This window comes from Globicephala melas, chromosome 6 (genome assembly GCF_963455315.2).
Source record: "Globicephala melas chromosome 6, mGloMel1.2, whole genome shotgun sequence".
NCBI classification, from domain to species: Eukaryota; Metazoa; Chordata; class Mammalia; order Artiodactyla; family Delphinidae; genus Globicephala; species Globicephala melas.
The window spans coordinates 69892113-69915616 of NC_083319.1; the positions used below are offsets into that span (position 1 = coordinate 69892113).

Sequence of the window (23504 nt, forward strand, 5' to 3'; positions counted from 1 at the left end):
TATCATTATGTAACAACCACAAAAACAGGGAGAACAGCTATTCCATTTATTGAGTGCCTCTTGCTGTCAAGGCACCTACACTAAGTGTATGACATACATTATTTAATTATTACAACATCTCTATGAGTTTGGTGGTCTTGTCCTTATTTTATACGTGAATAAGCTAAGACCCACAGAGTACAAGTAATTTTCCCAAGGGCATGGAGCTAAGAAGAGGCAGAGCTGGGATTTAAAAACAAGGCTAATCCCTTGCCTTTTATTCTGTATCATATGATGTAATTAATTTGTCACTGCTTTTCCCATCCCCCACTCCCTTGCCCATTTCTACCCCAAAAGGGAGAGAAAAGCGGTAGCCTAATGCCACTTGATAAATAAAAGGAGCTGAAGAAGAACAGCTTAGAGATATAGAGAGCAAGAGAGTTTGCATTTAACCACAGAAAACTAAAGAACTGCTTAGGATTGGCTAGGGTTTAGAGTCAGCAGTTGCAGAACAGTATTAAAGAGGGGCCTGATTCTAAGTTACATGTGGAAGATGTCCTTGCGCCAGGCAACACAACCTGCTTTCTGAGCCAAACCTATGGAGGAAAGGATAAACTGACAGTTTTTATTTATATTTATTTATTCAACTAAAGTTGTGTGTCTACTGTGCACAAGGCACCATTAGATGCTAGAGATACAATGATGTAAAGGAGAGACATAGTTTTTACCCCCAGGAAACTTTCATTCTAAGTTGGGGGCCCAGAGCAGATGATACTTTACCATTTGTGGTACAGCTACTTATTTGCAGTTGTGATAAATCCTACAAAGCAGGAGTATAAGTTCTGTTAGAAAAGTTTAGTGAATTTAAGGTAATCTAAGAATGCTAGTAAAATTCTTATTATTAGGGGGACATTTCCTAGTTAAGTTAATAATGAAGTTTATTGAGTGATTTGTTTCTCTTTTGTGAAATTTTCTTACCCATTAGGTTTGTGTCCTTCACTCTTTGCCCCACGGCATCCCTCTGTATTTAAGCATAACTTACTATAAATGTTTGTTTCCTTGTTTATGTTTCTGTGAGCTACTTTGGGGTGTAATAAGCTCTTTTTATTCATCTCTAGTCCTAGTTCTTAACAGCTTGTTTATGAGACCTCTTGCATTGCCCAGGAAAGTTATAATTTCATATTTTCTATCCCGGTGTCTCAATGAATTTTTACTTTTAGAATATGCATATTGAGTTTTTACAGTATTTTTTCTTGCACAGCTCGTTTGTTATTCAAAATTAGAAGAGAAGGATAAGCAAAATTTGAAACAAAAAAATTGCACATAATATCACTATCCAGACATGACTCTAAACAATTTGCTATATATAATTTCATACCTTTTTCTATATGTACATGTATATCTATGGATTTTTAAAAAATGAGATTGTATTGAGCATATGGTTTAGTATAACCTGATTTTTTCATCTTAATATATTGTGTACATCTTTTCCTGGCATATGTACACACGTATTTTTTATGCCTACAGAGTATTTCATTGTACATTGCATTCTTCATACTTTTACCAATCTTCTATTGATGGATATTTTGTTTTCAATTTTTTTTATCATCTTCAGTGCTGTGATGATCATCCTGAGAGCTGTCCTTAGCGCTCACCTCTAGTTATTTCTTAGAATAAATTTTTAAAAATGAAATTGCTAGCCCAAGGGTATATAATTACCATCTGTAAAGATTTCTTCCTGTTGGACTTCTCCCTGCATTATATGCTAGTGCTGCTTTACCTATACTTTTTTCTACATAGGATATGAATTATTCATATGTCTTGATATTTGTTTTAAAAAACATGGTTAACTGTTATAACTTAATTTTTCATTCTTTCACTTATGTACTAAATGTGAGCCCTGGCTGTGGGTTTGTCATATATGGCCTTTATTATGTTGAGGTAGGTTCCCGCTATGCCCACTTTCTGCAGGGTTTTTATCATAAATGGGTGTTGAATTTTGTTGAAAGCTTTTCCTGCATCTGTTGAGATGATCATATGGTTTTTCTCCTTCAATTTGTTAATATGGTTTATCACATTGATTGATTTGCGTATATTGAAGAATCCTTGCATCCCTGGGATAAATCCCACTTGCTCATTGTGTATGATCCTTTTAATGTGCTGTTCGATTCTGTTTGCTAGTATTTTGTTGAGGATTTTTGCATCTATATTCATCAGTGATATTGGTCTGTAATTCTCTTTTTTTGTAGTATCGTTGTCTGGTTTTGGTAACAGGGTGATGGTGGCCTCGTAGAATGAGTTTGGCAGTGTTCCTTCCTCTGCAATTTTTTGGAAGAGTTTGAGAAGGATAGGTGTTAGCTCTTCTCTAAATGTTTGATAGAATTCACCTGTGAAGCCATCTGGTGCTGGACTTCTATTTGTTGGAAGATTTTTTTTTTAATAATTCTTTTTTTTTTAACATCTTTATTAGAGTATAATTGCTTTACAATGGTGGGTTAGTTTCTGCTTTATAACAAAGTGAATCAGTTATACATATACATATGTCCCCATATCTCTTCCCTCTTGCATCTACATCCCTCCCACCCTCCCTATCCCACCCCTACAGGTGGTCACAAAGCACCGAGCTGATCTCCCTGTGCTATGTGGTTGCTTCCCACTAGCTATCTGTTTTACGTTTAGTAGTGTGTATATGTCCATGCCACTCTCTCACTTTGTCACAGCTTACCCTTCCCCCTCCCCGTATCCTCAAGTCCATCCTCTAGTAGGTCTGCATCTTTATTCCTGTCTTGTCCCTAGGTTCTTCTGACCATTTTTTTTCTTTTTTTAGATTCCATATATATGTGTTAGCCTATGGTATTTGTTTTTCTCTTTCTGACTTACTTCACTCTGTATGACAGTCTCTAGGTCCATCCACTTCACTACAAATAACTCAGTTTTGTTCCTTTTTATGGCTGAGTAATATTCCATTGTATATATGTGCCACATCTTCTTTATCCATTCATCTGTTGAGGGACACTTAGGTTGCTTCCATGTCCTGGCTGTTGTAAATAGAGCTGCAATGAACATTTTGGTACATGACTCTTTTTGAATTATGGTTTTCTCAGGGTATATGCCCAGTAGTGGGATTGCTGGGTCGTATGGTACTTCTGTTTTTAGTTTTTTAAGGAACCTCCATACTGTTCTCCATAGTGGCTGTATCAATTTACATTCCCACTAACAGTGCAAGAGGTTTCCCTTTTCTCCACACCCTCTCCAGCATTTATTGTTTGTAGATTTTTTGATGATGGCCATTCTGACTGGTGTGAGATGATATCTCATTGTAGTTTTGTGCATTTCTCTAATGATTAATGATGTTGAGCATTCTTTCATGTGTTTGTTGGCAATCTGTATATCTTTGGAGAAATGTCTATTTAGGTCTTCTGCACATTTTTGGATTGGGTTGTTTGTGTTTTTGATATTGAGCTGCATGAATTGCTTGAAATTTTGGAGATTAATCCTTTGTCAGTTCCTTCATTTGCAAAAATTTTCTCCCATTCTGAGAGTTGTCTTTTCGTTTTGTTTATGGTTTCCTTTGCTGTGCAAAACCTTTTAAGTTTCATTAGGTCCCATTTGTTTATTTTTGTTTTTATTTCTCTTTCTCTAGGAGGTGGGTCAAAAGGATCTTGCTGTGATTTATGTTATAGAGTGTTCTGCCAATGTTTTCCTCTAAGAGTCTGATGGTGTCTGGCCTTACATTTAGGTCTTTAATCCATTTTGAGCTTATTTTTGTGTATGGTGTTAGGGAGTGATCTAATCTCATACTTTTACATGTACCTGTCCAGTTTTCCCAGCACCACTTATTGAAGAGGCTGTCTTTTCTCCGCTGTATATTCTTGCCTCCTTTATCAAAGATAAGGTGACCATATGTGCGTGGGTTTATCTCTGGGCTTTCTATCCTGTTCCATTGATCCATATTTCTGTTTTTGTGCCAGTACCATACTGTCTTGATTACTGTAGCTTTGTAGTAATAGTCTGAAGTCAGGGATTCTGATTCCTCCAGCTCTGTTTTTCATTCTCAAGATTGCTTTGGCTATTTGGGGTCTTTTGTGTTTCCACACAAATTGTGAAATATTTTGTTCTAGTTCTGTGAAAAATGCCAGTGGTAGTTTGATAGGGATTGCATTGAATCTGTACATTGCTTTGGAAAGTATAATCATTTTCACAATGTTGATTCTTCCAATCCAGGAGCATGGTATATCTCTCCATCTATTTGTATCATCTTTAATTTCTTTCATCAGTGTCTTATAATTTTCTGCATAGAGGTCTTTTGTCTCCTTAGGTAGGTTTATTCCTAGATATTTTATTCTTTTTGTTGCAGTGGTAAATGGGAGTGTTTTCTTGATTTCACTTTCAGATTTTTCATCATTAGTGTATAGAAATGCAAGAGATTTCTGTTCATTAATTTTGTATCCTGCTACTTTACCAAATTCATTGATTAGCTCTAGTAGTTCTCTGGTAGCATTTTTAGGATTCTCTGTTTATAGTATCATGTCATCTGCAAACAGTGACAGCTTTACTTCTTCTTTTCCAATTTGGATTCCTTTTATTACTTATTCTTCTCTGATTGCTGTGCCTAAAACTTCTAAAACTATGTTGAATAATAGTGGTGAGAGTGGACAACCTTGTCTTGTTCCTGATCTTAGTGGAAATGGTTTCAGTTTTTCACCATTGAGGACAATGTTGGCTGTGGGTTTCTCATATATGGCCTTTATTATGTTGAGGAAAGCTCCCTCTATGCCTACTTTCTGGAGGGTTTTTATCATAAATGGTGTTGAATTTTGTCGAAAGCTTTCTCTGCATCTATTGAGATGATCATATGGTTTTTCTCCTTCAGTTTGTTAGTATGGTGTATCACGTTGATTGATTTGCATATATTGAAGAATTCTTCCATCCCTGGGATAAATCCCACTTGCTCATTTTGTATGATCCTTTTTATGTGTTGTTGGATTCTGTTTGCTAGTATTTTGTTGAGGATTTTTATCTAAGTTCATCAGTGATATTGTCCTGTAGTTTTCTTTCTTTGTGACATCTTTGTCTGGTTTTGGTATCAGAGTGATAGTGGCCTTGTAGAATGAGTTTGGGAGTGTTCCTCCCTCTGCTATATTTTGGAAGAGTTTGAGAAGGATAGGTGTTAGCTCTTCTCTAAATGTTTGATAGAATTCGCCTGTGAAGGCATCTGGTCCTGGGCTTTTGTTTGTTGGAAGATTTTTAATCACAGTTTCAATTTCAGTGCTTGTGATTGGTCTGTTCATATTTTCTCTTTCTTCCTGGTTCAGTTTTGTAAGGTTATACCTTTCTTAGAATTTGTCCATTTCTTCCATGTTGTCCATTTTATTGGCATAGAGTTGCTTATAGTAGTCTCTTATGATGCTTGGTATTTCTGAAGATTCCGTTGTAACTTCTCCTTTTTCATTTCTAATTTTATTGATTTCAGTCCTCTCCCTGTTTTTCTTGATGAGTCTGGCTAATGGTTTATCAATTTTGTTTATCTTCTCAAAGAGCCAGCTTTTAGTTTTATTGATCTTTGCTATTGTTTTCTTTGTTTCTAGTTCATTTATTTCTGCTCTGATCTTTATGATTTCTTTCCTTCTACTAACTCTGGTTTTTGTTTTTTCTTCTTTCTCTAGTTCCTTTAGGTGTAAGATTAGATTGTTTGAGATTTTTCCTGTTTCTTGACGTAGCCTTGTATTGCTATAAACTTCCCTCTTAGAACTGCTTTTGCTGCATCATATAGGTTTTGGATTTTTGTTGTCAAAATGAAACACATCGTCGTGTTTTCGCTGTCATTTTTTTCTAGGTATTTTTTGATTTCCTCTTTGATTTCTTCAGTGATCTCTTGATTATTAAGTAACGTATTGTTTAGCCTCTATGTGTTTGTGTTTTTTACGATTTTTTTCCCTGTAATTGATTTCTAATCTCATAGTGTGTGGTGAGGAAAGATGCTTGTTATGATTTTAATTTTCTTAAATTTACTGAGGCTTGATTTGTGACCTAAGATGTGATCTATCCTGGAGAATGTTCTATGTGCACTTGAGAAGAAAGTGTAATCTGCTGTTTTGGATGGAATGTCCTATAAATATCAATTAAATCCATCTGGTCTTTTGTGTCATTTAAAGCTTGTGTTTCCTTATTAATTTTCTGTTTGGATGATCTGTCCATTGGTGTAAGTGAGGTGTTAAAGTACGCCACTATTGTTGTGTTACTGCTGATTTCCTCTTTTATAGCTGTTAGCAGTTGCCTTATGTATTGAGGTGCTCCTATGTTGGGTGCATATGTGTATTTATAATTGTTATATCTTCTTCTTGGATTGATCCCTTGATCATTATGTAGTGTCCTTCCTTGTCTCTTGTAACATTCTTTATTTTAAAGTCTATTTTATCTGATATGAGTATTGCTACTCCAGCTTTCTTTTGATTTCCATTTGCATGGAATATCTTTTTCCATCCCCTCACCTTCAGTCTGTATGTGTCCCTAGGTCTGAAGTGGGTCTCCAGTAGATAGCATATATATGGGTCTTGTTTTTGTATCCATTCAGGGAGTCTTTGTCTTTTGGTTGTAGCATTTAATCCATTCGCATTTAAGATAATTATCGATATGTATGTTCCTGTGACCATTTTCTTAACTGCTATGTGTTTGTTTTTGTAGGTCCTTTTCTTCTCTTGTGTTTCCCGCTTAGAGAAGTTTCTTCAGTATTTTTTGTAGGGCTGGTTTGGTGGTGCTGCCTTCTCTTAGCTTTTGCTTGTCTGTAAAACTTTTGATTTATCCGTCATATCTGAATGAGATCCTTGCCAGGTAGAGTAATCTTAGTTGTAGGTTCTTCCTTTTCATCGCTTTAAATATATCATGCCACTCCCTTCTGGCTTGTAGAGTTTCTGCTGAGAAATCAGCTGTTAAGCTTATGGGAGTTCCCTTGTATGTTATTTGTCATTTTTCCCTTGTTGCTTTCAATAATTTTTCTTTGTCTTTAATTTTTGCCAGTTTGATTACTGTGTGTCTTGGCATGTTTCTCCTTGGGTTATCCTGTATGGGACTCTCTGTGCTTCCTGGACTTGGGTGGGTATTTCCTTTCCTATGTTAGGGAAGTTTTCAACTATAATCTCTTCAAGTATTTTCTCGGGTTTTTTCTCTCTCTCTTCTCCTTCTGGGACCCCTGCAATGTGAATTGTTGGTGCATTTAATGTTTTCCCAGAGGTTTCCTAGGCTGTCTTCATTTCTTTCATTCTGTTTTCTATATTCTGTTCCGTGGCAGTGAATTCCACCATTCTGTCTTCCGGGTCACTTATCCGTTCTTCTGCCTCAGTTATTCTGCTATTGATTCCTTCTAGTGTATTTTTCATTTCAGTTATTGTATTCATCTCTGTTCGTGTGTTCTTTAGTTCTTCTAGGTGTTTGTTCTTTAATTCTTCTAGGTCTTTGTTAAACATTTCTTGCATCTTCTCAGTCTTTGCCTCCAATCCTCCTGGCCTGTGTTTATGGGTCATGTAGTCATCACCAGCCATATATTTAGTTGATTTGGCAGGAGTAGTTGTTAATTCCTGGCTTATGCTCTGTTCGAGGAGGAGCAATAGCCATTTTGAGCAATAAGGTTGTGTAAAAAATTCTGTGGAATTATATTAGGTTTGCCATGTATGGTTGAAGATTTTGGGCTCCATTTTGTAAAATAGGAACAGCTATGGTAAACTTCCAAGTTTTCATATAAAACAATATTAATTTAGGTGGGTGGGCAGAAGAAACATTAATGCCAATTTTTAGCAAAGTTTGAGCACCTTGCCTAATGTCATTTTAAAGATACAGTAATTTTAGTTGCCATATGAAAGTAAATCTTTATGTAATCTATAGGGAAGTGGAAGAATCAATTAATTTTAATTATAGAAAAATGATTAAGGCTTAAATTCATAAAATGCATATATATTTCCCTTAACATATGACTCAAATATTGTATGTACGTAGTAGAAAAGTCAGAAGTTTTGACTGAGGAAAAAAAGATTAAGAATCATCTCTAAACCAGAGTATATGTATAACAGAGAAAGAGATCATACTATAGATATTGTTTTGTAACATGTTTTTATTCAGCTAGCAGTTTATCATGGACACCAAGTCATGTAATAATCTACTTCTGACAGCTAATTGAATGAGCATGTGGCTGTCCTGTATTTAATGAATTTCCTATTGTGGGATACTTAAATTGTTTTCTGTTTTGATTTTGACTTTTCATATGATGCACCATACTGTGATAAATTTTTTTTATTGAAATATAGTTGACATACAAAATTATGTTTGTTTCAGGTGTACAACATAGTGATTCAACATTTAACTACATCATGAAATGATCAAGACCATAAGTCTAGTAACCATCTGTCCCCATGCAGAGTTGTTACAACATTGACGATATTTCTTGGTGTGTAATACGTCCCTGTGACTTATTTATTTTCTCACTGAAAATTTGTATCTCTTAATTTTCTTCACCTGTTTCGCCCACCCCCCAAACCACCCATTTGTTCTATCTGTGAGTCTGTTTTCATCTTGTTTTGTTTGTTTTTTGGTTGTTAGATGCCAAATGTAAGTGAAATCATACAGTATTTGTCTTTCTCTGCTTGACTTACTTCACTTAGCATAATATTCTCTAGGTTCATCCACATTGCTGCAAATGGCAGTATTTCATTCTTTTTTATGGCTGAGTAGTATTCCATTGTATAAATATACCACATCTTCTTAATCCAGTCATCTTTTGATGGGCACTTGGGTTGCTTCCATGTGTTGGCTATTGTAAATAGTGCTGCTATCAACATTGTGGTGCATGCATCTTTTTGAAATAGTGTTTTCATTTTTTTTGGATATATACCTAGGAGTAGAATTCCTAGGTCATATCGTAGTTCTATTTTTAGTTTTTTAAGGCACCTCCATACAGTTTTCCGTAGTGGCTGCACCAATTTGCATTCCCACCAGCACCATACCAGGGCTCCCTTTTCCCCACATCCTCTCCAACATTTGTTATTTGTAGACTTTTTGATGATGGCCATTCTGACAGGTGTGAGATGATACCTCATTGTGGTTTTGATTTGCATTTCTCTAATAATTACTGATGTTGAGCACATTTTCATGTGCCTATTAGCTATCTGTATGTCTTCTTTGGATAAAAGTCTATTTAAGTCTTCTGCCCATTTTTTATGTTGTTTGTTTTTTTGTTATTTAGTTGTATGAGCTGTTTGTATATTTTGGAAATTAAGCCCTTGTTGGTTGCATGATTAGCAGGTATTTTCTCCCAGTCCACAGGTTGTCTTTTTGTTATAGCGATGGTTTCCTTTGCTATGCAAAAGCTTTGCTTTTAGTTTTGTATCTGCTGAACAACTTTTCAGCAGGTTTTTTTGGTGGGTGGGGGGGTTTAAGCTATTTTGATTGAATTTCTGTTATTTTTCTTTTTTTACCTTGGAGTCTAAATTCCATTTATCTGAACAGGGGAAGGAACTGGCCTTTTAAAAAAAAATCCCTCTGGTTATTTGGGGGAATAAAGCACTAATTTTCTTGTCAAAGGGTATTTCTGACACATTCTTACTGTGAGTTTGCTAGTTCATGCCAGGAGAGTGTCCAACATGAAATAGATAATTAATTCAGACAGAATCTAGCAAAAATGAAACCTGAACGTCCCTGCAGGGAGCTCTTTTGTCATTCTTTCTGTTCCTGCAGAGAAATCAATGGAGTTTACATTGGAAGATATTGTTCCCTTTAGGGGGAGGTGTCTCAGGGAAGCTGCAACTTCTGACATGGCGGAATAAAAGAGAAACCTAAAATCCCAGGCCGCTGAGTAGTGATTCCCTTAGGTGGCTTGATAATCTAGATCAATCTGTTTAGTCAATGCCTTTCTGTTTTTACTTGTAGCACTTATACAGTTCCAAGCCTCTTCTATTCAGATGTTAGAATTATAAGTCTGTACTACAAACTGCCAAACAGTTTTTCTGTCGTGCCTCCTTTAGAAATGTCATTGTGATATTAGGGATTGTTAGTATGAGAGTAGCTTTACCACATCAAGTACACATATTTTTGATTCATTAAGCCACACTTTGGGATTTAGATATGTGCCTTTACATTATTTGCCATCAACAGTACAGAAGTTGAGCAACTCTAATCATCAGAATTACTGTCCTTTAGATTATAAGGGACTTGAAAAAAGGCAACTCAATATTTATTCTTATTTTTTTTTTTACAACACTGCTTTGATATTACACTAGTCTCAGACATTAAAAGACTGAAATTGCTTAAATAAACCTGTGCTAGTAATTTTTTTATACCTATAACCTTTAACCCCATATTATTAGGTTAAGAAAGAATGTTATTTTTCCCATTGTTTCTGCTCCATTGATTATAGCGCCTAAAACTCCTCTTATCCCATGTTATTGTATTTTGGTAACAGAAGCATCCTGTTTTATGAATTGTGTGTGCTGAATTAGCTTAAGAGGGCTTCACTGCATGGTGATGACTTGAGTCCTCTAATTGTGAAGGCAGTTTCTTTTACCTTCATTATGAAAAGGGCAAATAAGGCGGTTTTCATAGCCTAAATGTTTTTAAAAAGCTTTCCCTCTGTTGGAGTAAAGCATCAGGACAAAAGGAGTAGGCTCTTCTTGGGAATTTCTAGAAATACCTTTTGGAGGTAAAATTAGAAGATAGCTATGTGTTCCTCTGCGAAGAAACAAATTCATTCTTACAGCTCAAGAACTGAAGCAAAGACTGATTCTTTTGCGATTCATTATCTTTTCCATTGGCAAGCTTCTTTTACACTGTATAAAGCACATTTGCGTACAATTGCCTCAGTATTGTCTTTACTGTTAACCTTGTGCTATACATAGAGCAGGTGTTAGTACTATTATTTCCGTTTTGCAGCTGCGGACACAAATTGAAGGAGATTAATGACTTTGCCATAGTCCCACAGCTACCAAATGGGAGAACCTGGGGTTTCTGACTCTAGTCATGTGCTCTTTACAGTATATCATGTTGCATCGGATCTTCGTAATCTGTGCTGTTTAGTGTCGCTAAGGTTCTTGTGGAAGAATAACATGGAAAAAGTATCATTCTCCCCAAGAAACAAAAATGGCAACAAAATATACATAACGTAAGCATTCAGAATGGAATGAATTCTCCAAAATCTCATAGACAAACTAAGCAAGATGTTCTGAGTCATTAATCGGTAAATATTCATATGCTATGTATGCATAATACCTAGGTATTGTTCCTTCTATTTTGTTTGTTTTTGCTTGTTTTGCCCTTACTGTTGAATTGTGGGCTTAGTATTGTAGGCTGATAGTTTTCCTTGTATTTTATTTGTTTTTGCTGTTTTGCCCCTACTGTTGAATTGTGGATTTAGTATTGTAGGCTGATAGTTTCTGTGGATTTAGTATCATAGGATTTAGTATTGTAGGCTGATACTGTTGAATTGTGGATTTAGTATTGTAGGCTGATAGTTTCCTGTGGATTTAGTATTGTAGGCTGTTAGCACTTTTAAGATCTTATTGCACTGTCTTTTGGTCTTGTTAATTTTGAAAAGTTTGTTGTTACTCTAAATTGCTCCTTTGTAGATAGCCTGTATTTTCTTCCATTTATCTCTGAAGATTGTCTCTTTGCCTTTGTTTTTAAACAGTCATATTATAATGTATAGACATATAAACTTATTTTTAGTGTGGCTTATTTGATTTTATTTTTCTGTGCAAATCATTTGGGTTATGTATTATGGGAGTGCTTTTTGAGAGTGGTCCAGGTACCCCCAGCTCACTGCCATTTTTTGTTAATTTCTCAGCTCATTGGTTTCTAGTCCAACCATTACACTAGGGTGCAGCCCTTCAAGGGTGCTGGTTTTATGTGGGGGTCTCAGTTCTGACTCTCTTCCATCTGTAGAATAAAGGCAGTATCTCCTCTTACCATGTGGACATTTAAACTCAAGCTATTAGGTTATGGAAACTGACAACTTCCTTTCAATACCACAATGCAGGTATTTCCCTCTTTGTTTCCGGCACTGGGTAATTAACCCCACCCCCATTTTTCCTTTTCGGCTCAGCTATATATAAAAGAATTTTCTTCTTTATCAGTCATTTCAAGTATGGCCCATCATGTTGTTGGAGCCAGAAGTCAGTCTATTTTTTGAAAACAGACAAGTCATTGGGTAATAAACAGTAGGCCGAAACAAGCCAGTAAAGACCAGGAACATGAGCTTGACTAATCTGATATAATATGACAGATTGCACAGGTCAACAGGCTGGTGGATCAGATCCACAGGGTTCTAGTAGATGGACATAGCAAGATAGTAATCGGTTGAATCCAAAGCCCTCAGGGCTGGAAGATCTCTAAGATCTAGTCAAGAAGAGCCAGGGTTGTGAAGGTCAAAGGAAGCAGGCTTCTTTATTAGAGGCTTCCCTGCTCCTGATTATGTATAGGCAAGCCTGGATTTAACGTATATTCCCTGCAGGTATACCTTGCTTACATTTAAGGCACAATTCATGGCTGGGATTCTGGAATATCTTCTCATATTCCACATGCAGAGTACCATTTCAGGCACTAGTTTTCAAACTTTCTAGGAGGAAGACTTTTAAAAAAATTAGTAAACCTTAGTAAATACTTAGAGGATACTTAGAGGATATAGCCTCACTCCCCACCCACCATCCATGGACAAGGCAAGCCCTTTTTGTACTCCCATAATTGGTGGCCAGAGATCTTTTTTGTTGATCTGCAAAGTGCATCAGAACATGTATGAGACCATACTTCCTCCTGGTATTTTGATTTACGGAAATGTTTGAATGACAAACCTGTTGTTAGCAGACCTTTCATCTGAGTTACAGTCCTTTTTCCCTCGTGCCTGCAGGATATTTCTTTCTAGATGTCTTTCCATCCGCTCCAATTAAACATATCCATCCCCCATCTCCTGCAAAGGTGCTCCTTCTTCAGGTTTCCCCTCCATTTAATTGTGTTGCTTTTTATTCACCCAAGTCTCTAGGCCCAAATCATCTCACTTCATTCTCCAAGTCCTTTTAATTCTTTTATTCTCTATCTCAGATTTACCATTCCTCAGGCTCCAGTACCATCAGTAGTTGATACCTACTGATAATCTGATATAGTTATTACTGTGCTAGTTGAGCGGGGTGGGGGGGGGGTGAGAACTGTAAGATGTGGTCATTGTCTTTACAGAACTTAATATCTAGTTGAGAAGACAATTTATATTTACAAAAATAGTGAACAATACCAGGCAGTATGGAATTAAATGTTAAGTTGGGTGGTACAGAGTTTTAAGTGCTAGAAGTTAGAGGAAAGGAAGGGATAAAATGAGGGCCTGAATTGTAAGAGAAAAGTTAATTTTAGAATTGAGATTTGAACTGTCTTGAAACAACGTAGGTTGGAATTAGATAGGAATTTAAAGTGAGGAGAAAGCATGGATAATACAATTTTTGGAAAACTTTTGAGGTTCTTTATGTTAGGGACTACTGACAAATAGGAATTAGAGAGGTTGATGACTGCTTTGAGTTTGGCTATAAGACTACCAGAAGAATCTTTCAAAAATAGTATTTGAATTTAGTTTATTCCCCAACTCAGAAATCTCTGGAGGCTTCCTTTTCCTTTTGATTCTGATCCAAACTGCTTTGGTATTCTAGGTACTCTTTGATCCATCAGCCTTGCTTCACCAGGACTCGTGCTTTTTATGTCTACAGCTTGCTTTATTTGTGTTTGACTTATGCTTTCCATTTCCTTGTGGGATGTCTGCCTGATTTCTTTCCATTCCTTCTCCAAGTCCCATCTCTAGACTTTTTGCCTCCTGATACTGTAATGACTCCCACCCACTGAAATAGCTTTCCTCCCTGGGTTCCTCCTGAAACTGTTTTCTGTTGAAAATAGTTCAAAATCTAATCATGCACCTTTTGTTTCCCAATGATTTAGAATTACAGACATTTCTCTTCCTTTTTGATATGGTGGTAAATTCTTTGAAGGGTTAGATTATGTTTTGTATTTTATTGTTCCTCTTAGTGCTGTATACTACTCTGGGTATATACTCGATGTTGAATTGATAGCTTTTAAAGAATTGGTTTCTTTTTTATTTCAAATACTGATGATTTGTAATATTAGAGCTACTTTGTATAAATGTACCTACTGTCATGCCTGACAGTACTGCCCTTAGTGAATGCTAGTGGAATCCAAATTTGTAGTGGATCTCAAGTCAAAGAACATTTTTCTGCTGTTTCATGGAAGGTGGAAAATAAGAGCAAAAGCACTGAATCCAAGTTTTCTGAGATACTCTTTCTGCTGTCTTCTTTGAGTCTCTCCTTAATCTGTGTCTTTAAGTATATATTATTCATTTATCTTTGACATCTTTTCACTTGTCAACTCATGTAGTGTTTCCTAAATAATTTATGTTTGTAGATGAAGATAAATTGTGTGTGTTAATTGAAGCTTAAGAGAAGAGATTGTAGTGGTTTAGAAAGATTAATCCTTGTTAAACTCTATCTGATTGATCTGTGCTGCCACTCTTCCTGCCTGAGTTTTAAAATTTTAATCAAATATCTGTAAGTGAAGAAATCATCCATTGTAGTTGGAATTGAACTTAAGAAGATATTTGAATATCCTTAAAAACAGATCTTGAAATGGCTTAAGAATACTTGATTTAAGGGAATTGGGTCAAGCTAACAATAACATTTTTGTTAGTTTTATTTTAGCATGTAACAGCCTCTTAAAAATCTGAAATGACTTTTTAAACAAAGTTTTAAGTTATTATTTTAAATAATAAAATTATTCACCTACCTCATTTAGAAGTTTGTAAGATGATTTGAGAGTGTTTGATTTATGTATGCTAACATCCCAATTTTCTGAGTGGTGATACAGTTTCAGCAAGACTAGAAAACTATGAGAACTGTGAATACCTGGATTTAGAAATGTTCTAGCATTATCTCACCCTTCTTGGTTTCAGAGAATGGCTATTCAACAATGTTTGTAGCTAACCTGGAGTGAATTTTGTGTGTATTTGTGCGTGAGGGAGAGCGACAAAGCTTTGCTTCTTTGGTTAACCAGAATAAAGTAAAAAAGCAGTAGTGTGAGGCAGGCTGGATCTTCTTCAACAACAGTTTATATTAGTTTAAATAATTTCTTTTGAGGGGTGATGATTTATCAGATCTTAACTGCTAGGAGTGTTCTTGTTCTTAAGTTTCCTTATAATGAAAGACAGTACTCTTTACTAACGGCATCATATGAGCTGGGATTTTGTTAGGCATTGACCTTTGTATTTGCTTCACAGGTGGTTTGTATTCGCTCCACTTGGAATGCTCTCTCCCCAAAGCTGAGTTGTGACATGAGACCTCTCATTTTGAAGACCCTCAGTGAACTGTTTTCTCTGGTTCCTTCCTTAACAGTCAATACAGCTGAATATGAGGTATGCATTCAGAGCTCAATAAATTGCCTGTTTCTACATTGGGAAGACATGTGCTTTATCATAACTTTTGGGAAAAAATATTCGTATCTTTTGTTTGCCAAAAATCATTTAGCACTTTTTGTTCTGTGAACATGTTGATATCTTTATGGACTCCTAGGAGTAGGAGGATATCCACCCTTATCAGTCCTCTGTCTTTGAGATTTATTTACGTGAAGGATGCCAAGTTTTTATTATGAAAGTATAGTCAAGATTTTTTAAAGCCCATATGTTAAAATAGTGTTTCTTAAAATAATAGAATTCACGAGGCCAACAGTTTAAATGCATTTTGTTGGTGTTTTAAATTCTAAAAAGTGTTACAAAGGCTTTAGTAAGGCAGGGCAGACTTCTGAGTAGTATAGACATAGTGTCATTTGTGGGTTTTTTCTAGCTTAGGCATAGAGATTTGATTTTTTACGTGTTAGTTTATTAGTTTACATTTTCTATATATAGCTTTGCTTTTCATGTATACTCTTCAATGAAGACGATTGTAAAATCAACCTGTCCTAGGAGAGGAAAATAATTTTATGAACTAGGCAATGTTTGTCATTGTAATGAATTGAAACACTTGGTGGAAGATGTTTTGCTGTAAGATTCACGTACTTCTGTTTAACATTTTCTCTGTTATCTCTTCTTTGAATGAAATGAGAGGGTGGCAGATTCATTTATATGTCCACTTTTGTAGCCATATCCCCTTTCAAGCTCACCTTTTTATTGACTTTTCCTTCAAAGAGCCTCAATTGATTTCCACTTGAAGTCTTGGTGAACCTTTAGTTTGATTTAGTGCTTCACAGACTTTGATAAACTGGCCCTCTGTAAGATTCCAAGAATAGTCCCTTACTTGTTTTAGATCACATGAGAAGACAGGATTGTAGGATAATACTTCTAATCATTCTAAATGCTACACAGTGAATAAAATCAAATTTGTCCTTACCAAGGACACAATACCTAGCATGGTACATAAAGTATATTCAGAACCTAGTTGTTGAATGAATGAATGAACCAATACAGGATATTGTGAGTTTATTCTCACATTTGGGCTTTTGTTTTGGGGTATTAAAAAAAGAATCAATTCGAGACTCCTAGAGTATATAGTTCACCAACAGTCTTTTTTATGGCCACTGTTCGTGGGTACATACCCCATGTTGTCAGAAAATCTGCCAGGCTACTGATAAGGAGCCCATACTAAAACACAAAATAAGGACTTTGTATGCAGTGATACATCTATTTATTTTCTGTCTTCAAGGGCTGAACTCATATACCTTTGTATTGCTTGTACTTTCAGTTTTTCTTACATTGAATTTATGAAGTGGCTTGTGTGTTTTTTATGTTTGCTTACATTGGTAAGCTGTAAGTTGTCTTTTGGACGATTTTTTTTTCCTTCAAATTTTACATTCCTTTTCAGTGACATTTTATTTTGGTTTATCTTCATGCTTATAATAACATTAGGATTCCTCTGTTATTCAGATAGATGGCTTGGGGACCATTTCATCCATCAGTTTCCTCCTAGTAGGGAGATTACTTCAGTGCTCAGAGCCCACCTGGCAGCAGAAGTAAAGAAACGTAGGGAAAACCCCTCTCCCATCTGTCGCTCTGTCTCTCCCTTCCTCCCCGCCTCCCCCACTTTCTCCCTCCCTCCCTTCCTTTCTCCCTCCCTCCGCCTGTCTCTTCCTGTGTGTGTTTAAATAATTTGTTTTCTATTAAGTGCTTAGAGTTTGTTTGTATGTAAGCCCGAGTTGAATATAGTTTTCCCAAAACATTTCTTAGGTCGTTGCTATCCCTAGTCACCTCAAATGCCTTGTGTTTACCAAAAGTGAAGTCCAGTTTCTTTATATGGAGCCAATAAGGTCTCTTAGAATTGGCCTCATTCTGCTTTTCCGCCTCCTGCACTCCAGGAAAACCAAACCATTGTAGATTCCTTCTCCGCTTCCAAATTTTTCCATTGCTTTTCCTTTGTTCATGTTGTTCTCTCTGTCTAGTATTACCTTCTTTTTCACCTCTAATTTTAAAGTCTATTTTAGGAAATAAAGAATTGGTTTAAGTTATCTCATCCTTTGAGAATTTTTCTTCAACAGGAGTCTATTGCTTCCAAAGTTCTTTAGCTATACTGTCTTAAGAACATTTATTTCTATTTTATACTACAGGTATATGTATACATATATTTTCTCCATTAACATATAAGCTTGTTGAAAATAGAGTCCATGTTTCAATTTGTATATTTTCTGAATTGCTTTGCAAAGTGCTTGATCATTCATTCATTGACTCAGAATATATTTATTAGAACTGTGCTAGGCCTTAGAGATACTAATAAACAATAATAGACACTATTTTAAGTAGTTATTATATTCCCCAGCGCTCTTCCAGTTACTTTATATCAATTAGTTCTAATATCTGATAGGCAGGTATTATTTTTCATTTTATAGCAAAAGAATCTGAGGTTTTAAGAGGTCTATCCATTCATTAAACAAATATTTATTGAGTATCTGCTACATGCAAGACAAGTAACTGAACCAACACTGTAGTTTCTAAGTGAAAGCTGTTTTCTAAACCCAGGACTTTCTAGCTCCAAGGCTATATTTTTCCATTATACCATGTTGTCAGTCCCTGCCTTCTGAAAGCTCAAAAGTTGGTAAAAGATATAGACATAAGCAATAATAATTATAATAACATTTGATGAGCACAGTTACTCAAAGGGCTACGAGAGTGTGGTGGTGGAAGTGACAAGCATTCTTAGGAGAAATCTAAGGAAACCTTATTTAGTCGGCGCTATTAGACTAGGATCGTGAAGAATTAATAAAATGTTGCTTTTCATTGACGTTTTTAAGAGAATATGCAAACACAAGGAGGTATAGAAGAACCTCATACGATTAGCAGGGCAAGAAGTTAGATGTGGCTGAAATTAAGAAGACACTGAGTGTTGGAAGATAAATGGCTTTTTATGCTCAATTATTTATTAAATATTTGTCATTTGAAGAACTGGGCTTTATATTCTTTATGTACTGGTCTTTGAAATGAGAAAGACAGCCACCGCTTTAAGGAGTGTACAAGCTAGTAGGGAGTTAGTTGACCACATACACAGATAATCACGTTAGATGCTAAATTGTGCCATGTGCCGTATGGCCGCCTAGAGAAGGGAGAGCGCTCTTCTGGGTAGGGGGTTAGGAATAGAGGCATGAAAAAGGAGAGTGACATTTGTACTAAGACTTGAGAGATCAGTAAGAAATGGTTAGGTTTCTAAATTCAGTAATCTTAAAATCTCACCTTGTTAACGTATCCATATGTTTAGATGATGAGTCTGTTTCTGAGTATTTTCATTTTATGAATGATGGATAAGTACAGATTAAGTCAGTTACTAGTGGTATAATTTTTAAAGTGATTTAATTTCCACATTTGCTACTTTAGATTGTTTGATCTCAATTTTATCTTTGTCTTAAAATTTTATTCTGTTGTTTGTTGATTTTTCAGAATTTTAAAGTTCAAGTCCTCAGCTTCCTCTGGAACCACACTCAAAACAAGGTACTGTCACAAGGGCGTCAGTGAAACAGAACCAAACTGGGGAAAGAACTGTGAAATAAGACTCTTAGGATAAAAATATAACTCCCTTGAAATGATGCCTTCTTGGTTTTAAAAGAATTGTGACTATTAATAAATTTAGGTTTTAAAAGTTATTCTTAATTTATGCCAGTTAATACATTTTCACTATAAAATGCACTTGTTACTTTGTGACACTGACAGATATGAAGAGGGACTGTTGCCATTGTCTCTCCTTTTAAAGGTCCTTCCTCTTTCCTGCTTTGCCCCTCCCCCACCGATAAGCACATCAAACAAAAAGTCCGCTCCATTTTTTGTTTGTTTTTTAAAAATTTTTATTGGAGTATAGCTGATTTACAATGTTGTGTTAGTTTCAGGTGTACAGCAAAGTGAATCAGTTATACATATACATATATCTACTCTTTTTTAGATTCTTTTCCCATATAGGCCCTTACGGAGTACTGAGTAGAGTTCCCTGTGCTGTACAGTAGGTCCTTATTAGTTATCTATTTTATATACAGTAGCGTGTATACTCTCCATTTTTCGAATGTCATTTCCAATCAAGGAGTATAGAGCAGAGGGTGTTGGTGATGTTCCACCTGGCTCATGAGTGAAAAAGCTTAGATTCCAGAAGACCAGCTCTCCCAGGGAGTAGCCGGAGACTCAGAGTCCACTTCCAGGCCTATCAAACTCTATACCCTCGCACTCCTTCCGCTAAACCATACCACCTCATGGGGACTTGAGCAATTAGGAGTTATTTTATGTTTAATGTCCCAGCTAGGATAGAAATGTGGTTTTTCTGATGCCTCTGTCCAGTGCTGTTTTCTCTCTATTTTTAATTGGGACGTACTAAGCAAGGCTTGAATACCATTTCCAAAGCACTGACTATAGAACTTTGAGGTTGGTCAGGGAAGATTTTCTTTCTGCCTCCAGAGTTGATGTTTAATATATGTTGTTTCTTTTGTTTATCTTACTTTTACTCTATCTAGGACCCAGTTGTAGCAAATGCTGCATATAAATCTCTGTCACACTTCAGTGCCAGGGAGCACACCATTCTTCATCTGCCTGAACAGGTAGGTTTTTCTGCTTTCTTACCGGTATCTCTTTACTGCTACGTTTTATAACTTTACTTATATCCCCTGCTTAGGGAATTCTTACCTGTAACTCTAGATATGTTGTCCATAAAAGGTAAGAATTTATATTTATAATTTGTTTAATCTGTAGTAGACTATAGAGGTCTTAGACTTCACAGATAATGAATGAAGCAGATGGAAGGTGAAAATGAAATCTCTATAAGGTGACTTGGTGTATGACTGCATTGCCCTGTGCCCAGGGCAAGGTCTGTGTCACTATAGGAACCAACTTACCCAGTTAGTGCGCCATCTTGAACTTCACATCCAAGCATGGCCTGCTCAGAGTAAGGTTTTCTACCACCTGAGCAACCAGAGATCTTTATTTGTGATACAGAATTGAAGTGCCGTCGGAAAAAAATCTGCTATTTATTTGTTTACTTTGAAATGATATATAGGTTAGTCCCAGAGAACTGGATGAAGAAAGTATCACTCTTTTAAGGGTTAACACACTGTGAGACATTATCTTAGTTTTTAGACTAGACTAAAAACATACAACCTTTTCTACTACCTACCTAGTATAACCAGCTTTAAATTATCAGGTTATATTAAGGAGTTAAGTGTATGATTTCTTTCTTTTTAAAAAATATTTATTTATTTATTTAATGGCTGCATTGAGTCTTTATTGCTGTGCGCAGGCTTTCTCTAGTTGTGGCGAGCGTGGGCTACTCTTCGTTACAGTGCACGGGGCTTCTCATCGTGGCGGTTTCTCTTGTGGCAGAGCACAGGCTCTAGGCACGAGGGCTCAGTAGTTGTGGCTCGCGGGCTATAGAGTGCAGGCTCAGTAGTTGTGGCGCATGGCCTTAGTTGCTCCACAGCACGTGGGATCTTCCTGCACCAGGGCTCGAACCCGTGTCCTCTGCATTGGCAGGCAGATACTTAACCACTGCACCACGAGGGAAGTCCCTAAGTGTATGATTTCACATTTAGTGTTACTGTAATTCAAAGGCATACAAATGGTTATTTAATGCCTTTAGAGTGTAAGGAAGACATTGTTTTAGAAGAAGTTATGCGTAACATTACCCAGAATCTGTCCTTGAGGTGAAGTGGCAAGTTTTATTGTGAATTTCTTGGGATCCTCAGGCATTAAAATGAGTTGACTTTTTCTTCTGGGTTGAGCTTATGCAGAGACTAGATGCCAGTAGTAACCAGGCAAACTTCTGTTCATTGAATTGAATTGGAGGGACTGAAGATAGGCTCTTGTAAAACCAAATCCTAAGTGAGGCAGGATTTCCCGTGTCACTGAGAACTCGAAGACAGATCGGCCAGCTTGTTGTGCAGTTATCACAAACAGGAAGCCTTAACAAAAGATGTCCTATGACTCGTAAAATTTAAAAAGATGGGATTTCAGACTACACCATGGTGACTAGCAATACCCATAGCTTTTGAAAAAAAGAGAGAGAAAGGTAAAGAAAAAGGAAAAAATCACATGTAAATTTGGTATGTAAACTCCTACCAATAGTTTACCTACACTATCTGGAAAGATACTTTTTCTTATTTTATATATGTACATACATATATATTTTTTGGCTGCACTGGGTGTTAGTTGAGGCACGTGGGATCTTCATTGCCACGTGCGGGATCTTTGTAGCAGCACGTGGGTTCTTAGTTGTGACATGCATGCAGGATCTAGTTCCCTGACCAGGGATCGAACCCTGACCCCCTGCACTGGGAGTGCAGAGTCTTAACCACTAGACCACCAGGGAAGTCCCTATATTATTTTAAATAAGCAATTGGTAATTTAGATTACAACATAATGATTACCTTTATTTTTAGCTATTATTACTGAAACATTCCAGCTGGAATGATAGCTTTTATTAAATAACTCCCATACACTCTTGACTGTTTAGTCTCTACCTCTTTAAATAATGTTATGTTTCTATTTTATCCTACTTGAGGGTTATGTTTAGTTTCTGGTTGTCTTTGTTAGAGTTATTACTCAGCTAAGTGCTGTACGCAGTCAAATATTAGATACTTTCTTAATCTAACGCTTCTATATCCTCTGATCCCTGAATAACCATAAATAGCTCTTTATACCTTCCAACATAAAGGGTAGTGATGTACTATATATGCTTGGGTTTTCACTAGCAGAGCGTGAAGAGCTGTAAAGGAAGTCTCTAAGACTGATTTTAGCCATGCTTTTCAACCTTTTTTCTGCCCTAACCCGCGTCTAGGATGTGATTCCCTCTCATATGTAACAGAGGTTCGCTACCGTGGATATTCTTAACTGAGATTAAGATGAGAGGACATATGGTTTAAAAGAGTCCACCTCATTTCAACCCCCAGTTTCTGATATAGAAGACCTTCCTCCGCATGGAGAATCATTACTTCCAAGACCACACCATGCATTGTTCTTCTTCTTTTTATTAATTACTGATTTTCAGTTTGGCTGTTTGAATATCTAAGAACTAAAAGTCCAGAAAATGGTCAGTATGTTCATATTCCAAACAAGTCCCTGAAGGCTAAGGGTGCAACCCCAGATCCCACCTCTGTTTTGTAGATAGTGGCAGTGATGTGAAACTGTGGCTCACTTTCTACAAAAGCATACTTTCAACTGTTTCAAAAGTCTCTGCCAGGTAGGGACTTCTCTAGTGTAAAATCTAAGATTCCTCCTTGTTGTCAGAGTTTACTCATTCTGCACCAGGGGCAGTTTGGTTTACTCACAAAACTGAAGGCTACTTGTATACCTTTCCAGTGAAAGGTGTACAGGTTCTCTTTTTCTACTTGTGGAAACTTGTGAAATAATCTTTTAACAGAACATACAGTGAATTTCAAGTAGAAATTTTTTTTTAAAAAGAGAATTTTTTTAAAAGATACTATCCACATGGTGACTTTTGCGGATTATAATTCAACTACTTTTGTAAGTACACCTTTAAATTTATCAAAGAAAGATTTCTTGTTCATTGCTGCATCAACTTAAACTGTGAAACTTGTTGAAAGAAAGCTAACAGGCTGGTAAACAGAAGGCATTAAAGGAGTGACAGACCTCAGAAGGAATATTTAGGGTTAAACGAAACAGTACCACCTAAGGTAAGATGGAAAATATCAATGGAGAGTAGAGCTGAATGAGATATCATGTGAGCCAGGGATTTGAATAGCAGATTCATTAACTCATCTTTCTTGTCACTGGTTTGTTATTAGGAAGTTTTGTGGGATCGTTGATGATAGACACTTAACACTTGCATTGGTTTAGTGATTATTTATTGGACGTATACTAAGTGCTAGGCTGTCTTATGAGCTGGGAATGTTGAATGAAACCATGTGTGAGGTGAACGTGATAACCACTACACTACGGAAATAAGGCCAGTGAATGAATCCATGTGTTTGTTGGTTTGTAAAAATATTATTGTTAATCACTTGAAACATGCAAGTCTAAAGTTGGTCAAAAAATTTCG

The 23504-nt window shown here is 36.3% G+C and overlaps 1 protein-coding gene across 3 annotated transcripts in view; it reads left to right on the forward strand.

Moving 5' to 3' along the window:
* Positions 1-23504, forward strand: part of FOCAD (focadhesin) — a 313294-nt gene that overhangs the window by 175011 nt on the left and 114779 nt on the right. For all 3 annotated transcript variants that reach the window (XR_009564338.1, XM_030840606.2, XM_060300979.2), the window contains exons 16-18: positions 15278-15412; positions 18914-18964; positions 19969-20052. Coding sequence is in view for 2 of the 3 variants with exons in the window: in XM_030840606.2 (XP_030696466.1) it covers positions 15278-15412; positions 18914-18964; positions 19969-20052 (270 nt within the window). In the remaining variant the exon portion in view is untranslated. The remainder of the gene's footprint in view (positions 1-15277; positions 15413-18913; positions 18965-19968; positions 20053-23504) is intronic.